At 43.0% G+C, this 24134-nt stretch overlaps 1 protein-coding gene across 1 annotated transcript in view; it reads left to right on the plus strand.

The window, feature by feature from the left end:
* Positions 1–24134, plus strand: part of Plxnc1 (plexin C1) — a 155584-nt gene that overhangs the window by 58625 nt on the left and 72825 nt on the right. Inside the window, exons 5-9 of the mRNA XM_052165531.1 lie at positions 4616–4730; positions 16354–16498; positions 20740–20827; positions 22725–22827; positions 22941–23036. Of these exons, the coding sequence (XP_052021491.1) occupies positions 4616–4730; positions 16354–16498; positions 20740–20827; positions 22725–22827; positions 22941–23036 (547 nt within the window). The remainder of the gene's footprint in view (positions 1–4615; positions 4731–16353; positions 16499–20739; positions 20828–22724; positions 22828–22940; positions 23037–24134) is intronic.

Below are 24134 nucleotides of genomic sequence, written 5' to 3' on the forward strand. Positions count from 1 at the left end.
AGGTACAAGACCTAACATATGACAGCTACTAAGTGGACTGAGTCCTTCCTGACTGAGTGCTTGGTGACCCTGTGCCAGGATGTGATATGTGGACTTAAATAAGATTATTTTGGATCCTGAAGAGTTAATGCTCTCCCCCTTGCTGGACTGTTGACTTACATGGAATCCGTTTCTGTGTACTTAGTTTTTCTTATGGAATGAGAATGTCTGTCTGTCTGTCTGTCTGTCTGTCTGTCTGTCTCAGCCTTATATTTTAGGAGCACATACAATACTACATTCAGACTCTCAGGGCTGGAGATTAATTTGTCTCTGGATGTATCACACCTAGGATACATCACACCTGGATGTGACACACCTAGGTTCTCACCCATAACCACTTTAGCTGAGAGTCAAGAGTATAAGTTAGTACTGAGCCAGCTAAGTCTTTTGGGGATGTTGAGATAGAATGAATTTTCTGACCTGGTTTTCATGCGAGAGGGACAGATGTGGCATGCTGTGGCTTGAGTATGTCGTTCTCAAAAGCATGTTAGAAACCTACACCCTGGTGGGTCAGTTTTGAGGGGTGAGGTGGAGATTAATGGGATGCATTTAGATCAAGAGCACTCCACGCCCACTGTGGAAGGAAAAAGCTGGGGACAGTGAATTCGGTGTCTTCTCTGACATCCTCTTCTCCCGGGGAATGACACAGCCAGAGGCACTTCACCAGAGTCAAGGGCCCAGTCGTGGCTATCCCAGCTTCTTAAGAAATAAATCTCTATTCTTTATAAATATATGGGTCTGAGTCTTCGCAAAAGCTGCACAGATCCTTGGAAGAGGAGGCGCACCTGTGCCAGCCTAAGCAAAGAGTGCGTACACACCCCTGACATTTTCTCCAGAGCACACTTGGCTAAGATGACTCCAGTTTCCCTCGTAGTCAAAATGGCCTGGCAAAATGGAAATGAAGTCAGTTAAAAGATCTAGGAATGTGGCTTAATAGAGAACTTGCTTGTAATCCTAGCACTTGGGAGATGGAGGCAGAAGGATCAGATGCTTGAGGTCATCTTTGGCCTTCTGCCTTGTGGTTTTAAGGTTACCTTGGTTTACATGAGACCCTGTGGGGGGTGGAGGCAGAAACAGGGGGGAGGGTGTGGAGGGGGAGAACCTGTCCATCAAGAGTGGTCAAGTGGCCCATCCATCGCCAAGCCCAACAATGGTATGTTCATGTCATTCTAGGAATGGCTTGAGGATTTATTCATTTGGCCTTTTCCTTGATGAATCCTCAAGAATAAGAATAATTTCTCAAAAGAAATCATCTCAGACCCCCTGGTTTTGTTTACTAAGATGTGGGAGTGCTGAGCTCTGCTCCCCCTCCTTGAGAAATGAGAATGTGTGGGTAATGTGCTCTCGAGATTTTACAATCTGCAATATTTGAGAAGTAATAAGATACTGTTGTTGGTTGACCATCTGGTTATACATACTTGGTGTTGTGGTTTGTTTTTTTATTCTTTCTTTCTTTTTTTTTTTTATAAACTGGTGAAAGACAAGGAATGATAGTTAAAAAAAATCAGATTTGGCTTTCTTAGACAAACAAAAAATTCATGTTTAGATGTGCAACCAGGTTAGGTGTTGTTTCTGGAGGAGAGGAAATGAACAGTCCATTATATATGTTCTTTCATTTTCCTTTTCAAAAAAAAAAAAAAAAAAAAAAAAAAAAAAAAAAACTAGCCTTAACTCCTAATTTGATCTTCGGCTCCTAACTTTTGGTTTATGTGAAAATCAGTCTCATTGCCGGAAGGAAGAGTCAAACATAAATCACAGCTCTAGAAAGAAAATCCCCCAGCAGAACAGACCTATAGAGATTTCATATTTCATTCATTCATTCAAAAATATTTATCGGAACCCTAGTATTTGCATCTCGTGCTGGCAGACGCCGGGGGATTTGCTAAAGAAACATTAAGATGCTCTCCCTCCCTTCCAGGGGCTTAGTGCTTTCTCAGGGAGAAATGGCATGGCCATGTGAAACAGTTGTAATTCCAGACAGCATATGATTAAATACCAAAATGTGTGGTTCCGGCAAGAAATGCTACAGTTCAGAGAAGGGAGTGATAACTCCGTAGCAGGACTGGTTTTTCTGCCTACAAATTGGCAAATTGCAGCACTATTTGTATGAAATATTTTACACTTGCTTTTTTGGCAGCCTTAGGCCTTGACTCCCAGTCAGCATTAAGAGCCTGCAAAAATATTTGTACTCCAGTCACTGTAGAATTGGCTTAATTTTTCTCCCCTTCTTTCTTCAAGGCAGAGGAAGTGCCTTGATACAAACCAGAGGGCCCAGGAGAGGCAGGGAGCTTTTGACAGTCATGATCTTTTCTGGATACAAATAAGGCGCCAGTCTTATCATTATCTCTGTGCTCCAGAGCTGCCACACTGGCAAACTCCCTCTGACATTGAGAGAGGTTTAATTTGAACTTAATGTCTGTGACGGACAAGTGAGCCATTATGGGTCAGATACATTTATGGCCTTGGAGACTCGCTAATGAAAACCCCTTTGGAGAAGGGCTAACACAGACGTAGGAGAGATTGAGACACATATGTGCTCCTGGGGAACCCAGTTCCCTGGTGGGTGACAAGCTAAGAGGACTTGGGAATGGTGGCTGGAGAAACTTACCAACTTCCTGTTCTATATTTGTCATATCCAAATGAGCACAGAACTCGAAGAGAAGCCTTGAGACCTAAATCGTTAAGAATAAAAGAGAAAAGGCATGTGGAGCTTCCAGTGGAGGGAGGGGGACACCAACCCACCCATAAAACCTTCCACCCAAAATTGGTCCTGATTACAAGATATCTGGGGATAAAGATGGAGCAGAGACTGGAATGGCCAACCAGTGGCTGGTCCAGCCTCACTCATCCCATGGGCGAAAACCAATTCCTGATACTATTAATAATACTTTGCTATGCTTGCAGACAGGAGCCCAGCATAACTGTCCTCTGAGAAGTTTCATCCCACAGTTGATGGAAAAAGATGCAGAGACCCATAGCCAAACTTTAGACAGAGCTCGGGGAGTCTTGAGGAAGAACAGGGGGAGGGGGGAGGATTGAGGAAGAACAGGGAGAGGAGGGAGGAAGCTGGAGGGGTGGAGCACACCGTGAGAACACCTACAGAGTAAACTAACCTGGGTCCATGCGGGTTCCCGGGCACTGAACCACCAACCAAAGAGCATGCAGGGGCTGGACCTGCGCCCCCTATACATATGTGGCAGAAGTGCAGCTTGGTCTTCATGTGGGAGCCCTAACAATTGTAACAGGGACTGTCCCTGACCCTGTCCCCTGCCTTTGCCTCCCATTCCCCTGCCTTGTCTGGCCTCAGTGGGAGAAGATGCTCCTAATCCTGCTGCAACTTGACGTGCCAAGCTGGGCTGATACCCATGGGAGGCCTAAGGGAATGGGGAGGGGGCAGAGATGGGAGGGGGGCCTGGGGGAGAGGGCTGTAATCAGGATGCAAAGTGAAATATATAGTGAACCAAAAAGAAGAGGAAGAAGAAATAAAATCTTTTGGAGTCAATGTATCGTTTGGGCCCATTCATGACTACGCTGTCCCTCAGTGATTTGCTGTCACCATTTAAATGTGCTGGAATGTCATGAACTCGGGAGTTCTTAGTTTTCTTTTAAAACTCAAAAGTTGTTCGCTCAGGCTCACCATTTTAATCTTTGCCTGGAAGGGGTGTAGTTTCCCAAGCTACTCCATCTTCCTCTTTGGACTGTCTGGGTGGCCTTCAGCATTTGAAGACAATGCGGCACTTGGTGTTGACTCCCTCATTGGGTTGGTGGCCCATCTGGTAAGTTAAAGTGACCTGGAGTGACCGACACATCAAGGAAGCCAGCGACTGCAGTTTGAGAGCATCTATTCATCAAAGTACATGGCCCTGGCCACAACTTAAGATTTATTTGGGGCATCTCCTGAGCTGGCTGGCCCGGGAGAGTGGCCTTGCAAAATGTTTTGCTCATATCTTTTGATATAATGTGGTATCTGTCTAAATAAATGTTCTGGAGCAGATGGTTACAGAATGTCTTATCATATTCTTGGGCAGACTCTGCCCTTGAAATATTTTCATTTAATCATCATGTTGTGAAGCTCAAAACAGTAGCTTCATTATTTCTTTTTAGCACCAAATGAATAACTCAATAGGTTGGTATTCTTGTTAATATCTTGCAAATCCAAAATGTATTCAAAATGTAAACCTTTTCTGGGCTGGTTTTAAGAGGAATTTCTCTACAAGAACTCTTTATTTTAGAATTCATGGGAGAATGTGCTTCTGTTGGAAGTACTTGATGATGTCATCTTGGGAGATAGCCTAGAAGTTGAAGTTCAATATGTTGTCCACATTTGTCCTCTGTTCTTAAACCTGATGAAACACACACACACACACACACACACACACACACACCTGCTATTTCTTTGTTGCTTTCCATGATTTTAATATCAAATCTCTTTTCTCATTCAAAATCAATAGCCTACCATACAAAGTGTTTTGTATCGCTGATCATGAGAAAGTTGTAATTAATGAATGAATGTATGTGTGTGACAATTTATCAATTTGTGGTTTTTGTTTGTTTGTTGTGTTGTTTTGTTTTATAGGTGCACTTTTCAAGGAGATTGCACACATGCAGGGAGCTTTGAAAACTGGCTGGATATTTCATCGGGACCTAAAAAATGCCCTAAAATTCAGATAATTCGAAGCCTCCGAGAGAGGGTAAGAGGAAACACTTTTATTTGTCTTTATGATATTGTCTTTATGATATGGTACAGCTGCCTTCTGGGTGTAAAGAAAATCTTTTTACAATGAAATAGGCTTTGTGACAGGACCCCATTCATTCTGTTGGTGAATGGTGAAAGCCTGCCAGATGTTGTCTATCTGCAAAGGGCCAAGGATGCCGTAATAACCAGGTCGTGGTGCAGCATACCCCATAGAGCTCGCCATCTTGCTGGGTAAAGATGACCTTCAGGGCCTGAAATCAAAAAGAAGATGCTTTTTTTTTTTGATGTAGAAGAAATTACAGCTTGATTTTAAAAACAGAGAAACGATAAGCTCAGACTTGTAGTTGAGCAGATCCCCGCAATGTGGATCTCAGTGGGATTTTATTCTGATCAGCCAGTCTTAGATACCGCTGTCTTCAGTCTTTGAACATCTGCTGGCACAGAAGCCAAGCAGGAGCATGTACCAAAGTATGAGCGGGGTCCTTGGAAAGCTCTTGACATGGCCTGACAGAGGGACAGAGAGCACATTGGAGCAGAGCCTTCCCAATGCACACGCCCACCCTGCCCTGAGGGGAATAGAATTCCTCACATGATGCTGTCAGGAGACATTTCCTCCCTAAGCATGGCTCTTGTGTTATGAGTAATTGTACCGAGTCCCCGTCAGCAGCCAGTTGACCCATCGGCTGCACTCACCGTGTCCTGTGTGAATGCCACATTAACAAGGAAACGGGCCGCTTTCTCCTCTCGCTTTGCCATTTCAAATAGCAAGAAGCACGCCACTTAAGATGATTTAACATTTAATAAAGGAAAGCCAGGGCGTTTAATGAATGATAAATAATAAAAGAACTGAGCTTTCAAGTCGTGACCGATCAGAACTCGCCGACTGAAGGCTGCTTGCTATTGTCGTCCCCTGTTATCACTCTCTGGAGCAAGGGCGAGCTCCAAAACTCCAAACTCCTGCCAGTTCCGTGCCAGGGGGCCAGAATCAGGGTAAGTGGAGTCAGCCATCCATACACAGGCAGAGTCAAGTTCTTTTCTTATTGGTCTGAAGAAACAGCTGGCTTTGGTGCTAAGTGCTAGGCAGAAAGCATTAAGATGTTTTGATATCCTCAGGACTCTGATACATGGTGAAGCATTTTTCCCTTTGTCATCGAAAGAACGGTTAAGAGTGATACTGTACCTTAGAGTAGTAAGAAAAAACAGCTTGTTTAAGTGCTGCTTAAACAATTAGCTTACCTATAGCCAAATCACCATTTACATGTCATCTGGAACACTTCAAAACATGCGTACACTCACTCAGGAATAGTAGCTCACACCTGTAATCTCAGTGTTCAAGAAGCAAAGGCAGGAGGATCCCTATGAGTTTGAGAGACCAGCCTGGTTTCCATAATAAGTATCAGGCCAGCTAGGACTCCATGGTGAGACCCTGTCTTAAGCAACATCAAGCCAAAAATCTTGCCCACCAACAACCACTAGTTCCTTCTCCTCCACCCTGCGTCCCTGCTGTGGCTTACCGCAGGGTCTAGCAGAATCTTCCAATGCGGCCATTACATCACTGTCCACAAATCAGAGATAAGCATTGAGTTCATTTTTTAAACGTACATGCTACTATTTCACAGGTGCCTGTGCGTGCCACAGCATGTATATGGTCAGGACTGGTGGAGTGGTTCTCGTCCTCCACTGTGTGGGTCCCAGGGCTCCAACTCAGGTTATCAGGCTTGGCCATAGGTGCCTTTACCTGCTGAACCACCTCACCAGCCCAATGATTTGCTAATTTCACTTCAACTATTCTTTAACACTATCTCTAGACTCATTCTCCTCCCAAGCTAGGAATTGAATCTTATGCCGTACTAGAGGCAAGCTCTCTACCTTTGAGCTGTACTCTAGATTGCTTCTTTTAATAGTACTGATAAGATTTGACCCATCTTTCTCCCTTCCTCTCTCCCTCCTTTCTTCTCCATTTCTGCTTTACCTACTCAGCCATATTACCCGACTTTGTGATCATGATGTTTCACAATATTTCTTACTCCATCGCCCTCTGTGACTTACATGAGAGCCTCAGGTCACAGTTTCAATAATACCCGACCCTTACCTAAAGAGCCGGCAGTCCGCGGTTGTCCCCAATGCAATCTATTAGCTCAGGTCAAAGATTATTTGCTAGCTGTCCATCACATGCCTGGCAACATCCTAGTACCTTTGTAGGTATAGAGAAAAAAAAATTATTACAGAATCTTGGCTCAGAAGAAGCATTCTTTCTTTACCCCAAAACAGCCAGAGAATATAGGATGTCTTCATCTTCGCTGAGGGATTCATAATTAAAAGAATTAATTAGAGAAGCACCTGTTAGTCTAGGATGGATTTCCATGAGGTTTTTTGTTAAGCAGAAAGAAGAAGGAGAAGGGAGTGTAGTTGCTATTGAACAGAAATTTCCTGTTGGTGCTCATGTGTCTCTGTGTGATCATGTGAACATCGTCTTAGTCAGGGTTCTTTAAAGAGACATAATTAGAGGGAGAGAGGGAAAGACAGAGGGAGAGAGGGAGATGTGTATGTATAATGAAACACACACACACACACACACACACACACATATATATATAAATTGAAAGGGGATTTACTAGGATGGTTTATAGACTGTAGTTTGAGAAGTCAAAAATTTAATGTCTCCCAACCATAGGTTAAAGGATTTAATAGTTGTTTAGTACTTGAGACTGCATATCTTTACAGTCCCAATCTGATACTGGAATCCCAGATACATTCTAGAGAGCATCTGTTATTCAGCCTGGGAAGAAGGCTCTAGTAGTGGCAAAGGAATGCTTCAGTAACAGGATAGATAGAGTGAGACTAAGCAGGCAAAATGCCAAAGCTTCCTTCTTTGATGTCCTTTAAATGGGCTGCCAGCAAATGTGGCTTAGATTTACAGTGGGTCTTCAAATCTCAAATCCAAGCAAGAAAGTCCTTCCAGCTGTGCGCAGCTGCTTGGGCTGTAGTTGAGTCCAGATGCAGACAGGTTGACAGCCAAGCTCAGCCATCGCAAGCATGGAGATTAGAATGGAGGCAGTCATTCATGGTTGTGAGCGTGGCTTTCCCAGTTGAATGACCAGTGTACCAGGGAAGGAAGGCCAGGGAAACTGGACTGGGTCATCGTGTAGCCATGCTCCCCTTGCATTCCACATGCAGTTAATAAGAACACTGCAATAAATGCATACAAAGAGAGTTAGTGTTAAGTGAAAATCATGTCCAATAAAAATATGATGGATACAGGAATAGAAAACATTTTTTTCACAAAGCAACCTGGTTCGTAAAGGAGAGGTAGCAAAGAGACTCTTCCACAAATCAGAATTGAAAAAATTTCTGCCAGCACTGATTGTGTCAGTCATGCTAATCAAACAGGAAGCAAATAATTGGGGACTGGAGAGATGGCTCAGTGTTTAAGAGCACTGGCTGCTCTTCCAGAGGTCCTGAGTTCAATTCCCAGCACCCACATGGCGGCTCACAACCGTGTGTAATGGGATCTGATACCCTCTTCCGGTGTGTCTGAAGACAGATATACTGTATTCATATACATAAAATAAGTAAATAAATCTAAAAATAGGCAAGTAATATAAATAATTTGAAATGAAATAAAGAAAAATGTCACTGTTTGCTAACCTTAAATTGATGCATGTATTCTAAATATATTCATTTGAGAAATTGTTGTAGGATTCCAGGACGTAAGTTGTTTGAAAGAGCACATGCTCCCTAGCGTCCTCCAAATGATAAAAATATTAAAAACTACACAAATAAATCTACATACAGATGTTCAATCGATTCTCAGGTCTCAGCGATCATACTGTGTGTCAGGCAAATAACCTTTCAACTTCCAGTCATTGGAAAAATAATTCCACTTATCAAAGCAATAGAAGGGACAAACTTCAGAAGCAATATGTATTTCCTGTATTTAAAAGTCACTTTTAAGCCTGTCAGAGGTGGTGCACACCTTTAATCCCAGCACTTGGAAAGCAGAGACAGGCAGATTTCTGAGTTCGAGGCCAGCAGCCTGGTCTACAGAGGGAGTTCCAGGACAGCCAGAGCTATACAGAGAACCCTGTCTTGAAAAACAAAAAAACAAACAAAAAACCCAATCATGTTTACTAAAAGACACTTTTTAGAGACAGCTACCAAAAACAGAATGTTTTTTTTGGCTTTGCAACAGTTTGTCTCAGCTATTTTCTCCCCTCATAGTAAGAAGGTAGCAGAACAGCACAGTGGCCTATTGAGCCTGTTAATAATGTGTCATTGTAGAACATTCTCAACTAGAAACATAAGTGTAAACATGTTACAGGAAATATTAAAAAAGAGCTCACCAACTCTCCCGGATCCTGCTTCTCTCACCCCGCCAACTCCTCAGCCCCACCAGGCCACAGGGCACAGCTCCTGCCAGGCCGTCCCACTTGGCGGTCTCGGGGCCCACCAACTCTCCAGCACCCCCGGCACCCCCTAATTCTGCTCACTATCACAATATGCCCCCACACACCCCATAGTCAACCATCATAACACTCAATTACTCGGTAGAACTAAAACTCTTAAGGCTCACAGTTAACCAATCAGATTTATGAAACAACAAAAACACAATTGACAAGATGCCAATACAAATAATTTCTGAGCCAATTGATAATGATAAAAGCTTTATCCCAATGATCCTAACCTTATGATATCATAACTGTGGCTGCTTTAAGCCACAGTGGTTCACATCTCCTTCCTCTCTTTCTCTTCTACATTCCCCATCTCTGCCCCTCTTAGCTCCGCCCCCCTTTTCCCTGTAATTGGACAGGGAAAATCCTGCAACATAAATAAATATGTAGAATATATCTCTTTGGAAAGTAGGAAAACCATCTGTGTGAATCCATAAACACCCCATGTTTCTTAGGAAAAGTTACTTCTATGACTTATTTTTCTAGATTTTTGAAATGAGTAGGAATTTACTTTATATTAATACTGTATCTATCTGAAATAATATGAGCTGATTTAGAATATCTGGTGCGTATATTCATAATTTGTTCTGATTTTAAAATAGTGAGATGATCCAATACAGCTCAAAGATGAATATAAGAATTTTAAAGATTAGATGTTATAAAATAAAGAGAACTAAAATTTTATTAAAAGCAATAGCTTACAAACTATGGAAACATTCACTTCCTAATTCCTGATAAACGCAAAAGTGCATAATTGAGGGCTGATGAAAGGGCTCCGCTGTTAAAGCTCTTGCCGCTCTTCCAAAGCTTAAGTCCTATGTTGAGTGGTTCACAGCCACCTGTAACTCCAGATCTGACAGTCCCTTCCTGCCTCCATGGGCAACCACACTCTCTCTCTCTCTCTCTCTCTCTCTCTCTCTCTCTCTCTCTCTCTCTCACGGCATATACTCTCTTTACACATGCAAGTAAACAAAACAATAAAATATTTTAAAATATATAAAGAAAATCTAGTATAACTGAGTCATGTACATAAAAACATCACAGAAAATGGAATCAAACATCACATGGTTTGAAGGTATGATACGTTTTTAGCTCCAAAGTATGTAATGATAAAAGAAAAATGTTTATACAATTGTACTTTAAAAACAATTTTGGGCTAGAGTAGTCTCAGCAGTAGAGGGGTTGCCTAGCATATGGCTTTAACCCCCAAACCTGGCAAAAATGACTATATACAAGAGGGAAAAATTAATAAAGCATATATTTCTGCAAGGTATTTGTCATAGCTAAAATCTCTCAAGACAAGAAAACTAGGGAAAAAGAAAAAGAGAAAGATTAAGACACCAAAAAGCAAGCGGTCAAAGGCACACGTTCTCAAAGAACAGGTTTGGAGAAGTAGCTGTAAATATGGAAATATGTTCAACCTTGCTAGTTATGGAATAAATACAAATTAAAGTGATAATAAGTTATGCTAACACCCAGTGTTGCCGGTGCCAATTAGCACAACCCTTTTGGAAAGCAATTTGGCAGTATGTCTCAAAAGTAATAAATATATTCAGTTTGTTTAAATCGCTAATTCCAGGCATAGAATCCAAGGGAGCAACTTGAAAGAAGGGAGCCCTAAGTGGAAACCTCTATTGTGGTGGCATTTATAGCATTAGAAACCTGTTTGGCAATAAAGAGAAAAGTTAAGTAAAATAAGGTCCTTGCATGTCAACATGACGGAATGTTCTGCAGCAGGGAGTTCTTTGGTCCCGTGTTTATTGCAGTCTAATTGAATTCCCAGCCATCCTTGTATCCCCTCTGACCCAGACTACTACTACCTTTCCTCTTTGTTCAGCTGTGCTCAAGAAAGAGCCATGAATCTGGTAAGGGTTCTCATGCTGAGTTTATGAAGCTTTCTTAGCTACTTTTCTGTTGCTGTGATAAAACACCAGGACCCTTGAGGGCAGCTTAGAGAAGGGAGAGTTAACTTGGGCTTGTGTTTCCAGATGATAACAGTTGAGTCCATGGTGGTGGGCTGGTGACAAGGGGACAAATGGTAGGAGGGGACGGGAGGCTGGAAGCTCATCTTGAACTGTAAGCATTACACACACACACACACACACACACACACACACACAGAGAGAGAGAGAGAGAGAGAGAGAGAGAGAAAATAGTGCCAAACTTTTAATCTCAGAGACACACATAGTCACACACACACACACACACACACACACACACACAGAGAGAGAGAGAGAGAGAGAGAGAGAGAGAGAGAGCTCTCAATAATGAACTTCCACCAACTGGGGACCAAGTATTTAAAAATCTGAGTTCTTTCAAATCATTATGGAAGCCAGAGCTTCAGCTTTCATCTGTATTCTTCAGATCTCAGAGTCTCAGTCTCTGTCTCTGTCTCTCTCTCCTTCACACACACACACATACACACAAACACACACACATACATACATGCACACACACACACACACACACACATGTGACCTTGGCTTCCTCACTCTGAGCTCTTCCCACTATACCTGAAACAATATACTGGCTTCTGTTTCCAGGTTGACCCCCACCTGGCTGCTCTCTCACTGTTCCCTGATCCTGTTCTTGCCAAGGTCACTGCTGACCTCCATGTAGCCATCCTAAAGTCTTTGTCCTACTAGGATGATTGGCCGTGTTCTTTTAAAATTAATTAATTCACTTAAATTTACTTGTGTGTGTATGACTTTGTGTGTGGCTGTGAATACCTAGAGGCCTGTACCAGGCAGGAGGATTGCTCTTCTGTCTCTCTCCACTCACTCCTTTGAGATAGGTCTTCCCCTGAACTTGGGGTTCACGATTTTTCCAGCTTAGGCTGGAAGCCAGCAAGCTCTAATGATCCTCCTGGGTCCACTTGGCTTAGAGCTGGGGTTCTAGATGTTTGCAGGGATGCCCAGTCTTTTGTGTGTGTACTGGGGTCCAAACTATGATCCTTGTGTTTGTGGAATGAGCACTGTAGGTCGCTGATCACCTCTACAGTCCTGGGAGCACCTGTGAAACTCCCTCTTCCATTACCTTTGCATAACACACCCTGTCTTACTTACTTTTCTATGGTTGTGACAAAAACCCACAGCCAAGGCAACTTGTAAATAAAGCATTTAGTTGGCCTTACAGTTTGAGGGGTTTAGGTTTACTCTATGGTGATGGAGTAAAGGCATGATGGTAGGAAAGCTTAGAGTCCACATGTTCATCTGCAAGTAGACAGAGACACTCAGAATGCTGTAAGTCTTTTGAATCCTAAAAGCCACCCCAAGTGACAGACCTCCTCTAATAAGGCCATACCTTCTAATCCCTCCAAAAACATTTCACCAGTTAGTGACCAAGTATTCAAATATATGAGCATATATATGGGGACCGTTCTCATTCAAACTAGCTCTTACCTCTCTGCTTCTCCTTACATTACATCTTGTTGACTCTAAAAAACATATAAAATGTATTTTATATTATCATATATAATTTATCATGTATTATATATAATAAATGATATACATACATATACATGTGTATATATGCACACACGGGACATATATACACTTATGTGCATATAGGATATATACACACACATATATAATCTATCATATATATAATAAATGATATAATACATACATACATGTGGATATATGCACATATGGGACATATATACACTTATGTGCATATGGGATATATATGCATATATATATATATACATATATACATATGGGTCATATATACACATATACTTATATCTCAGTTTGGACTCATTCTTTTTACTCTTTGTCCATACAGTCTTATCCACTTTTCCACTTCTAAGGCTTTATATATCATCTGTACATTTGGATCTCTTCTGTGTCTAGCCAGTAGCAATCCTCTGACCTTCAGGCCTATCTTGATAAGTCCTTTTGATGCCATACAAGCATCTTGAACTTGAGAAATACTCCACTCCTTCGGCAATTCCCGTCTCAGCATACACTGCTCCCGGTGCCTTCATCCATCAGTCTCCTCACCAGAATCCTCATAATCACAGCCCTCTGTCCATTCCTGCTTGTCTGACCTCCAGGCTGTTCCTCGGATTGGTCTGATTCTTTCTATTTCGCTGTGCCACTATAGCCCAGGTTTCTGTCATCTCTTGATGATCTCTTGATGCCATGTGGCCCTCCAGTTTGACTCTACTGGGATGTCTGTCTGGTAGTCTGTAGACTCTCAAAGGACAGGACTGTAGCTGTTTAGCTAGCTGGTTATTTGTTGCCTTGAGCAGTATTTTGCCACATTAGGAGCTTGTTTATTTATAGAATAAACAAGCAGAATGGTTTCGGTTATATAAAAATTATGTGTGAGGACTGGAAAGAAACAGGAAATGATTAAAGAGCTGATGAAAATGGGATTGAGAAAACCCACTGGTGAAGGAATTGAGAGTGAGAGACACACATACAAGAAATGTGTAGTTATGCACCAGCGTGTGTGATGGAGAGAGTATGGTGGGGTAGAGAAGTCAGGTATAACCAAGAGTACAGGGCCCTGAGAAGATGAACTACCAAGAACAGCCAGGTTACATGCCTGTTAACCTAGTTCCTCGGAAGGCTGAGACAGGAAGATCACAGATTGGGGTTGTTGTAAAGTGCTTGCCTAGCATGTGCAGGCCTTGGGTCCAATCCACAGTGTCACAGAGAGGTAAAAAATTGTCTCATATAGATGCTTAGACTTCAGGCCAGGTGAACTCAGGCTGAAAGAATCTGTTTCCCACAGCATGATTCTATGGACTGGAAACATTTGTTTTTTTAATATCGAAAGGTTGGGGTATCGATTCAGCAAGATGTTGGGGGTCAGGAGAGACAGCAGAGAAGGCATAGGTAGCCATATAGGAAGTCTGTAGAGAGGTCAGGAAGATGAGAGTGGAGACCATCCCCCAGGTGGTCCAGGCCATTGCTTTCCACCACAGGGGAAAGGTTACCTGGTCCTCCACTCCAGCTTCCCACTCTTAACCCATCTGCAACCAGGTTCCCTCCAAGGCCTGATGTCATCTGAGCTGCTAGCATTTAACCCTTTACCTTCCTTTCTCAATGGGTGAATTAGCTGCCTTGATTCTGTAGATATTTCTGATGGAGAAATCTGCTCTAGGACTTTGGAATTTCAAGACTTTCTTTTTGTTCCTCCTACACATGCACTATACCTCTGTCCACACACAGATGCTCAGAAAACCCCCTTCCTGTAAATCTATCTCATCAGGGATTTGACCACACTGTAAACCATAGCTAATTTTAGAAGTGGATTGAGCTATTATCTGATAGCATTCATAGGAAGTAATAAAGAGGTGGCCAGGGTCCCTTAACACCCGGAAGATCAAGGAACAGTCTCTTAAATAAACCATAGACTAGAGTCTCGCAAATGAAAATAAAATCCTGTGTTTGGATGGGAATGCTTAATAATGTAGAGACATATGTTTCATTAAAATGACTGTGTGCTTTTGCTATTTAAGTAAGATATATACCATCACCTCAACATCCTTTGGATAAGATAATTGTGAATCTCTAAAAGATGAACCATGTCTATGAAAATAAAGATAAATAAGGAGACATTTGCCTTATTAGATATTTAAAATAGTAAAAACATAGTGACTGTGAGATAGAAGTAGATTCCAAATATATTACATTACCATACATTACAAAAAGGACATTGTGGTAGTTTGAATAGGAATGGTCCTTATAGACTCCTGGGTGTGAATGCTTGGTCTTAGGGAGTGTGGCCCTGTTGGAGGAAGTGTGTCACTGTGGAGACAGGCTTTGAGGTAATATGTATGTTCAAGCTATGCCCAGTATGACAGATAGTCTCCTAATGCTGCCTGTGCATCAAGAAGTAGAACTCTCAGCCCCTTCTCCAGCACCATGTCTGCCTAGATGCTGCCCTGCTTCTTGCTATGACAATAATGGACTGAACCTCTGAACCTGTAAGCCAGCCCCAAATTAAATGTGTTCCTTTATAAGAATTACCATGATCATGGTGTTTCTTTACCAAAAAACTCTAACTAAGACAGATATCTTGAGGGATGGGGAGATGGCTTAGAAGTTAAAAGAGTACTTGTTGTCTTATAAGGGATCCTGGTTTGGTTCCCAGTACATACTTAGCAGCTCATAACCATTGGTAGCTGCAGTTCCAGGGGATGCTATCTCCTGACCACGAGGATACAGGCACATACAGATGCATATACATATGTGCAGGAAATGCATCCGTAAAAATAAAATGCATAAATCTAAAATGTTTTCTGAAGTAAATATGATATCTTGGTTCAATGGGGAAAGGAAAGGGTTTTTTGTTGTTTAGGAAATGGTGATGATATAGCTAATTAGCCATCTGGATAAAAATAAAATTGGACTTTTATCCCACACTATAGATACACAAATAAATTCCAGATGGGTTAAAAATGTAAGTTTAAAAAACAAAACAGTAAGGAGGATGGACCTATTTAATTCTTGTCTGTAAGCTAGAGTTTAGGATGCATTTAATAGTCAAAACAAGAACCCCGGTATCTGATTACATAAAGAGATGCTGTAGAAGGCTAAGAGATTACACAAACAAAAGTTAAAAACAAACGGTAGATTATGAGAAAGTGTGTGTCAGAAATATGACAGATGAGGATTAATATCTATGTGGTGCAGAGAACTCTTCAGAATTGATAAGAAAAATGCACAATAGAAATGTGGTCAAAAACTTGGAATATGCAATTCACAGAAGAACAAATCAAACAGCCAGTAAAAACCATCTCTGTTTTTACACCAGCTTCCTACAGAAACTCTCCTTCCCATACAAGTTGTCTTTGGGTTTCTATTTTCTGTGAAGAGACATCATGATCATGGGAACTGTTATAAGGAAAACAGTTAACTGGGTTGCAGTTTCAGAGGTTTAGTCCATTATGATCATGGTAATGAGCAGGAGGGGACAGTGAACCTCCTTAGGCCTGGCTTGAGCATCTGAGACCTCAGAGTCAACCCCCTAGTAAAGCACTTCCTCCAACAAGGCCACACTGCCTAATAGTGCCAGTCCCTATGAGTCTGTGGGGCCATTTTCATTCAAAGTACCACATAGGTCTAAAGGTGACTTCCCATAAGGCTTTAGGAGGGATAGCGATGGATGATACAAACCAACCACATGATATGTGTTTTCCCCTCTGCACAGACCACAGTGACCATTGTGGGAAGCGTCTCTGCGAGACACTCGGAGTGCGTGGTGAAGAACGCAGACACAGGCAAGCTGCTCTGTCAGGGGAGAAGCCAGCTGAACCGGACCTGTGCCTGTAACATCCCCAGCCGACCCAGCTACAGTATGTGGATTCCTCTGGGCAATTGGTATAAAGTCAAGAAGCGAGAGCCTCTCCCGAGTTCAGTCACTGCCGACTGGGATAGTTCCCTTCCTGTCTCTGTACTCTACCTCTGGCTCCCCCCTGAGTCTTCACTGCCCCATTTCCTGAGTCCAGCCCCTCACTCTCTGATGTGACTGGGGAGAGATAGGGAAGGAGACACTGGCTAAGAGAGCTTGGGAAAGCAAGAAACCTTTGGGCTTGCTTTCCAGGTGGATGAGAGGATTCAGAGTTCAGAAAAGCAGTGGTGCCTTAGGTGAGATAAGAAAACAGTCTAAGTTCAGTGCATTCATTCATTCATTCATTCATTCATACAGGAAGTATGAACATCTGGATACAGAGTATTGTACTAGGTTTCAGGAATATGAAGGTGTAAACAGATTAAACTAAACCCTTGCTTCAGAATCCTTATAATCTGTTATAGTTAGGCTAAGAGTATAAATGTTGGTGTGTAATATATAAAAGTAGTGTTATAATGTAATATTATTGGGTACTTATAACCATAAAGGCACCTTTATTTCTTAGGATTTTATTGCTGTGAAGAGACACCATGATCATGACAACTCTTATAAGGAAAACATTTAATTGGGGGCTGGGTTACAGTTTCAGAGGTTCAGTCCATTACTGTCATGGCAGGAAGCATGGCGGTGTGCAGGCAGGCATGGTGCTGAAGTAGGAGCTGAGCGTTCTCCATCTGGATCCATAGGCAGCAGGGAGAGACAGTGTGCCACACTAGGCCAGGCTGGAGCTTATGAGACTTCATAGCCCACCCCAGGGAGACACTGTCTACAACAAAGCCACACCTACTCCCACAAGGCCACACTTCTCAAGAGTGCCATTCCTATAAGCTTATGGGGTCAAACTACCATACCTGGGGTGGATCTCATTTAGGGTAAGTGATATCAGCCCTACAAGCATGAGGGGTGAGCAGAGAGAAGTCAGAGAAAAGGGAGAAACTTATGCAACCAGAGACCAGCTTGTGTGCTAGACAGAAGAAGAGAAAGGGGTTTAGATTGGGGGAACTAAAGGAGACTCTCTATGAGTAAGACAAGTGGGATAGGGGCAGAGAGGCCTGGACACCAGGGGAGCTCGGGGACACTAGAAGACCATGTGAAACGTCGTCTCCATCCTGCGAGGCCTCAGCTACAAGAATCATAGTCAGATTCATTAGCAGGAAGGCACAATTGCAGATGATCTATGCCTGGAATAGAAGGTTAGCCCCGTGGGGCAGGGACTTTGAAAAGTTTGTTGCTGTGCATTGAATTGTGTCTGGCCTGGTGTGTCCATTTATAATCAGTAAATTTTTAGGGCAATGAATGGAGAGGGAAAGAAAGGGGAAATAAAGAACTGAAGTCCTTGGTTCCTAAGGAGTGACTAATAGGAAAGCCATCGAAGTGGTCCAGACAAGGGAGACTGAAAACCGGAACCAGGGAAACAGATGCAAAGTGGTCTAGGGATGCCCAGGAGGCTCAAAAGATGATTCATGAATCTGCTAAGATGGAAAAGACTTCGGAGAGTTAAGTTGATGGTGGATGCCTCCTAGAATGTTTGGCGTGATCACACTGGAGCTATTCGAGTCGCTGTGAGCAGCAGAGTTCATACTGGGTGATATATAGACAAATAGAAACTTATTGCTTATAGTTCCAGTGGCTGGGGATGCCAGATGAGGGCATCAGATGATTCAGTGTCTGGTGAAGGCGCTCTCTCAGCTTCAGAGATGATGCCCAACTCTCCCTTATAAGTCCCATTCACGAGGAGGAATTCCTCATGATTTAACTACTTCCCAAAGACTCCACCTCATAATATTATCAAATTGAGTGTTGAGTTCCCAAATAAAAACATTGAGGGTATACCAAACGGTGAGCCTAGAGCACTCAGTTAAACCATCTTCCCTCAAGAGGGAACTGAACACTCAAAGCCAGCGTCATGAGTTAAAAATGTCCCTTGAAATCCCTGGATCTAGATACCTAAAAAGTGCATCAGTTTTCTACCTTGTCACCACTGTACCGTCTTTAAATGCACTTCCGGTTAAACTGGGTCATTAAAGATGCAGATCTTGCTCACGTATATGCTGTCACTCTAAAGTATCCAAGACTGACTTAGAAAGCTAATTGGTGGCATTAGACCCTCCAACAACTGCCCCTCTTCCCTTGGCTAAATACAGTAAGTTCAGCTGTCTACTCTGTGCTCCGCTGTCTAAAGCAATTGATGAAACTTATTTTGTGGGCTCTCTCTCTCTGTCTCTCTCTGTCTCTGTCTGTCTGTCTGTCTATCTTTCTCTTTGTGTGTATGTGTTTGTATGTGTTGAGACAGTGTCTCATTATGTAGCGAATTCTCCTGCTTCAGCCTCCTTAGTGTAAGAATTAGATAGATAGATAGATAGATAGATAGATAGATAGATAGATAGATAGATAGATAGATAGATGGATGGATGGATGGATGGATGGATGGATGGATAGATAGATAGATACATAGATACATAGATATAGAGATGGAGGAAATGGAGGAGAGGGAGAGATGATATAGGTAGATGATAGAGATAGGCATGACCCATCATGTCTACTTTCCTGGCCTGTTTTGGCTGGCCTTACCTCTACTGTCAAGTCTTGTTTTCTATATACTTTGAAACAGTAGAGAAAGGGCACCTCTCCCATACCCCTTCCTAGTCTTTCTCCCATACCTCTCGTTCTCCAGAAGCACCTCTATCTTGCACCTAAATTCTACATGGAGTTCAAACTACTCCCATGGTATTCCCTTGACTTCTGTGTCTTCTTCACCCTGGCTATTTTACTTCTTCTAGAACTGTAAGTGCTTCCAGAGGAGAGATCATGAATATTCATTTCCCTGTGAAATTTCCAACGCGTGTTGTGCACGGTTGGTGCTCAGTAAAGTCTGACTTCTTTGGTACCCTCCCTGGGCACTTGTCAATTCTATGAGAATGTATTTTGCCTGGGAGTCCCTCCGTGCTAAGTGGCCATGTGTTCGTTTCACTAACATGCATCAAGTGTCTGTTCCAATGCTCCTGCTGAGAGGTCATGTCAGCCCTCCAGACCTCCTTGTCTTTAGAACAAAAGATTATCATTTCACATAAGCCCACTTTGCGTGAGCAGAATGCTATGTGGAATTCTAGCCATCAGAGGAAGTCCTTGTGCTGCAGAGAAGCATCTCCATACAAGGATCCCAGGAGTTTGTGAACAGCACACCAATAAAGTTTCAGGAAGGAACATAGGGATGTCTACAAAGTCAGGCCAACTTCTCACAGTGTCAAGACTTCCACTTAACAAGCCTCATAAATTCCTACAAGTAAGAAGATCATATTTCTTCTGTATTACCTCTGGTTCTTGCTTAGACATAATAGGACCAGAATGGTGTTGCTGTGGACCATGGTACCCAAAGGATGGTCTATGTGTTCATTATGTTGGAAGGGGCATTACAATATACAGGTTCTGAGAGCAGCCTCAGGTCTGCTGAGTCATCATGGCTTGGAATACAGCTCTGGTATTGATATTTCCCCAAAGCCTTTGTGATTCTGGCCAACAGCTGGGTTTGAGTGCTCGCTCCCTCAGATCCAGCATTGGGGTTTAAGGAGATACCAAAAGCAGCATTTCTCTGCTGCTGACTTAGCATAGATTTTACCCCCATCTTATCCTCTTGGGGTTTTCAGAAGCAAACCAGAAAGCCTTCATTTGACAGCAGCTGATGCAAGAAGGGCCTCACCCCAGGCTACCACGCTCAGGGTTTCTTAGGTAAATATTTACAGAGTGTGGACTTTTCTGAAGGCGAAGGGATTCTTTTCTGGGCGTGCTAGTATTCATATTCAAGGCACTTCTTGCTCCGTGGCTTGTTTTACTCTCATGCCTTGGCCAATTACAAGCTGAGGTAGTGATCCCAGCGAGAGCATGGGATGTAAATGGGCTGTAAAATGGCTTTTCCTGGTGATTATCTGTGGGAGCCTTGGAGCTAGCATCAGGCTCAGTCTGTTTGGAGGCTTATGCTGTGCACCGTGGCTGCCTGACACGAATGGCCCGTGGGGAAGGAGCCACACACTGACTGAAATGTCGGTGAACAGCTGGCATACCCGTGCCCTCTGTGTAGACAAGGCAAGAATATTTCTTTCTTCCTTTTGCAACTCCAGCTATGCTTGACTGTGGTGGGAACCCACCATGAATAACATTTCCCCCCTCCTCCCCTTTCTTTTCCTCCAGATGTCTTAGTTGTCAATGCGACCTTCTCCTTTCCGTCTTGGAACTTAACAGAAAGATTCAACTTCACCAACTGTGCGTCATTAAAAGAGTAAGATTGGCTTCGACTTTTAAATGTTCTCATTGCTTTTAAATTTATTTGTTTTGCTCCTCGATTTCCTAAAGAACTCTTTGGAGGACTAGAACTTTCCAAAGTGCCTTTTGGAGCATGGCCTAACGGGAGCTAGGAGAGTCACGGAGGTAATAAACCCATGTTCGCTCATTCAAGCTCTAACCAGAAAACTGGAGCAGCTTCAGAGAGCATGCGCCAAGGTGTCCTTATCAACAGGGAAAGGTATTTTCCCCAGACCTAGAGTATCCCTCAAGTAAGGGCCAGTAAGGAATACCACTAAACTCTCCCATAATGCAAATGGCTTTGGGAGTTTTGTCAGAGCACTAAAACCTGCACATGAGAACCGAGGAAATCCTTCACCAAAATGGGATGCTCATTTTGCTTTCTTTCTGAGGTGCTATGGGAGTGGACTTGGGAGCCTTGAGCATGCTAAGTCAGTCTACCACTTAGCTACCCTAGCCCTGTGTCTTCCATGTATTACTATTGGCCCCGTTCAGCTATGAGCCTTTTGAATTTGGACTACAGTTCCGTCTTGGCTCCTAAAGCAGAGAGAAGCCAGAGGAAATAGGCTTTTCAGAGGCCCATCCTCTGCAGTTGGGACAGAGGACACACGTGGGCTGTATTACCAGAGGTATGTTATTCATTCTAGAGTGTGATTGGACAACCATGTAGGCGAACAGCTTCCAGCCTGGCCTGGAAATCACTACAGAAAAGGTAAAGTCAGACTGTTAAGTTATCTTTACCAAAGAGGTGCATTAGAAAGTCAGCTCAGAGAGTCAGCGATGTCTAAGAGACAGAATGAATTTAGGGAAGAAAAATAGAACTCTCCATATTAGAAGCCTCCAACCCAGCAAACAGGAAAAAGGAAGAGAGAATGAAATAGAACTTAGGGGTGTAAGGAAAGTTTAAAGATGTCTTTCTGTAGATCCCCTGCTTTAGAGCCCAAGTAGAAGGAAATGACATAGCCCAGGGTCCCACTGCTAGGTAAATACCAGACCTCAGAGCCAGATCCACCAGCCAGAGAGCTCTCTTTCAGGGAGCTGCTTGGGGAAGAGGCTCCCTCCCTGAATTGTAATCTGTTTTCTGCCCTCAGGAAACTACATTCTGTAGGTTAGGATCTCTGGAGCATATATGAATTCCAGGCTAAGCATACTCCCTCTGTATGGTCTCCTCATCTCTGCCTGCTAAGTTTTCTTGAGGCATCCTTTGCACAGCTCTCCAGAATCTTTCTTCTATTAATACCATCTCACCCTGATCGCTGATGATTTTTTATGCATGGAGGGCATTCTCAAGCCCTCCACGGCTACCCACACACAATGTTTCCTTTGGTTAGCAGGCTCTACTCTTCCTCTGGTTGTAAAGCACACACAAGGTGGTGCCCCATCCATCTTCTCTGGCTGCCCGGAAGTGCTTTGTGTCCCACAGCCTGTTGTTGACAGCACAACTGCTCCAGGGAGTGAGGGCTTTGCTGATCCGCTGAGTGACAGCCAGGAGAGAAAGATCCCTCTTTCAGGAGGCTTACCTGAGGGTAGACAAATAGCAACCAGGTTCAGAATCAGATTCAGTGGGTTCTTGTTATCAACAGACCAGCGGGTGACCCCAGCTTCAGGTCTCCATGGCAACAACTCTGTAAGCGTGATGACAAGCCATCAACTCACAGGGCTTCCCAGAGAAGTGCATAAAGCCTTGCTCTTTTCTCCAACCTCAAAGGACCACCCTCCCTCCCTTTGTCCATCTTAGCTAGTCAAAGACTTTATTATTAATAGCAGCATCATTCGGGTATGTTCTTAACCTGTAGCACCACAGAGGGAAATGTCTAGAGTATGAATAATTCCCTGAAAATATAGAAATTAAGTTGGTTTTTCCATCCTGCCAGATGCCCAGTGTGTATCAGGACTGGCTGTGCTTGGTGTAAACGGGACAAAAAGTGCATCCACCCATTCACCCCCTGCGAGCCATCAGATTACGAGAGGAACCAGGTAACGTGGCCTTTGAAGTGAGATCTATCAGAAGAAGCAAGTGCCTGTGTGCACACAGCCCCACCCTTTCCTGTGTCCCTCACTCGGATGCTAAGGGTTGTTCTCCAATGCAGGAGCTCTGTCAAGTTGCTGTGGAGAAACCGCCCAAGGACTCAGGAGGAGGAAGAGTCGAGGAGAACAAGAGGAACAGAACCGAAGGGGTTTTGCAGGTCAGGCTCAGCTTTTGTGTTGATAATGGAAAGACAAAATCCCCTTTTGATGACAACAACAACTCTTACTACTTTGGGTTTCTGTTGTAAAATTCTCCATTTTACTTATAACCCCAGTTCCCCCTCCCCGCCACACACACACTTTTTTTTTTTTTGGTTCATTTTTTAACCAAGTTTCACATAATTGGCTCAATACATCAAAGGCTTCACATTCTCATAAGAGAAATTAAAACTTTGTAATTGTGAAAAATGATGCTGTCTCAGTAGAAGTGGAATTGTAAAGGTGACTTTGTGGCCCACTGGGGCAAGTGTAGCATACAGCTGAGGTGAACTCAGTTCAAACCGGATACTATGACTTCACTAATGACCAGTGCTGTGTGTGTGTGGCTAGCAGTCTATGCAAAATAAGCAAACTGACCTTGCTTATTATTTTATTGGATTTATGGAGTTGATTGAACCCATCATTAATAATGCCAAGATAGAACAGCTGAAGAATATGCGTCTCCCTCCCTTGTCTCAAAAGCGGTGATTTTTTTCCCATTAAATTTTCCTGGAAAATCCTCTTGCTTTGTCTTCATAGTTATAGTTAATTACCACAGTCTAGATATCAGTCGCGTACAAAAAGAAGGGCGGAGACCGTGTGAATATTTCCGAGCAGGACACGTGTGACTGTTTAGTTCCGTACCAGCTCCCTGCAGTTTATAGAAGTTCATTAAGTGTTTACATGTGGTGACACACACTCGCAGAGTGGACAGGATCCCTTCCTCACTGTCTTTCGACTCTCTCAGAAGCAGACAAATTAAGATAAGCACTGGAAGAAATTCAAAGGGCCTCGCTTGCTATTCTGTGACCAGTCTGGGGCTCTGACTTAGCCATTTGTAGCGACTTAAGGTCAAGTGTCAATACAAATAAGGAGCACGTTTTTAATCATTACTGAACAATTGATAGTAACTTTAGGTGAATTAAGTAACAGGCTGAGGGCCCGTGAACCCAAATGGATTATGAAGTTAATTAAAGCATTAGTGAACCTTGGTGTGCCAATATCTCTGGCCTTTGCGTCTCTGAGTCTTAATTAAGTGACGGGTGGCTTCTCTGGTC

Source organism: Apodemus sylvaticus, chromosome 20 (genome assembly GCF_947179515.1).
Source record: "Apodemus sylvaticus chromosome 20, mApoSyl1.1, whole genome shotgun sequence".
Classification (NCBI taxonomy): Eukaryota; Metazoa; Chordata; class Mammalia; order Rodentia; family Muridae; genus Apodemus; species Apodemus sylvaticus.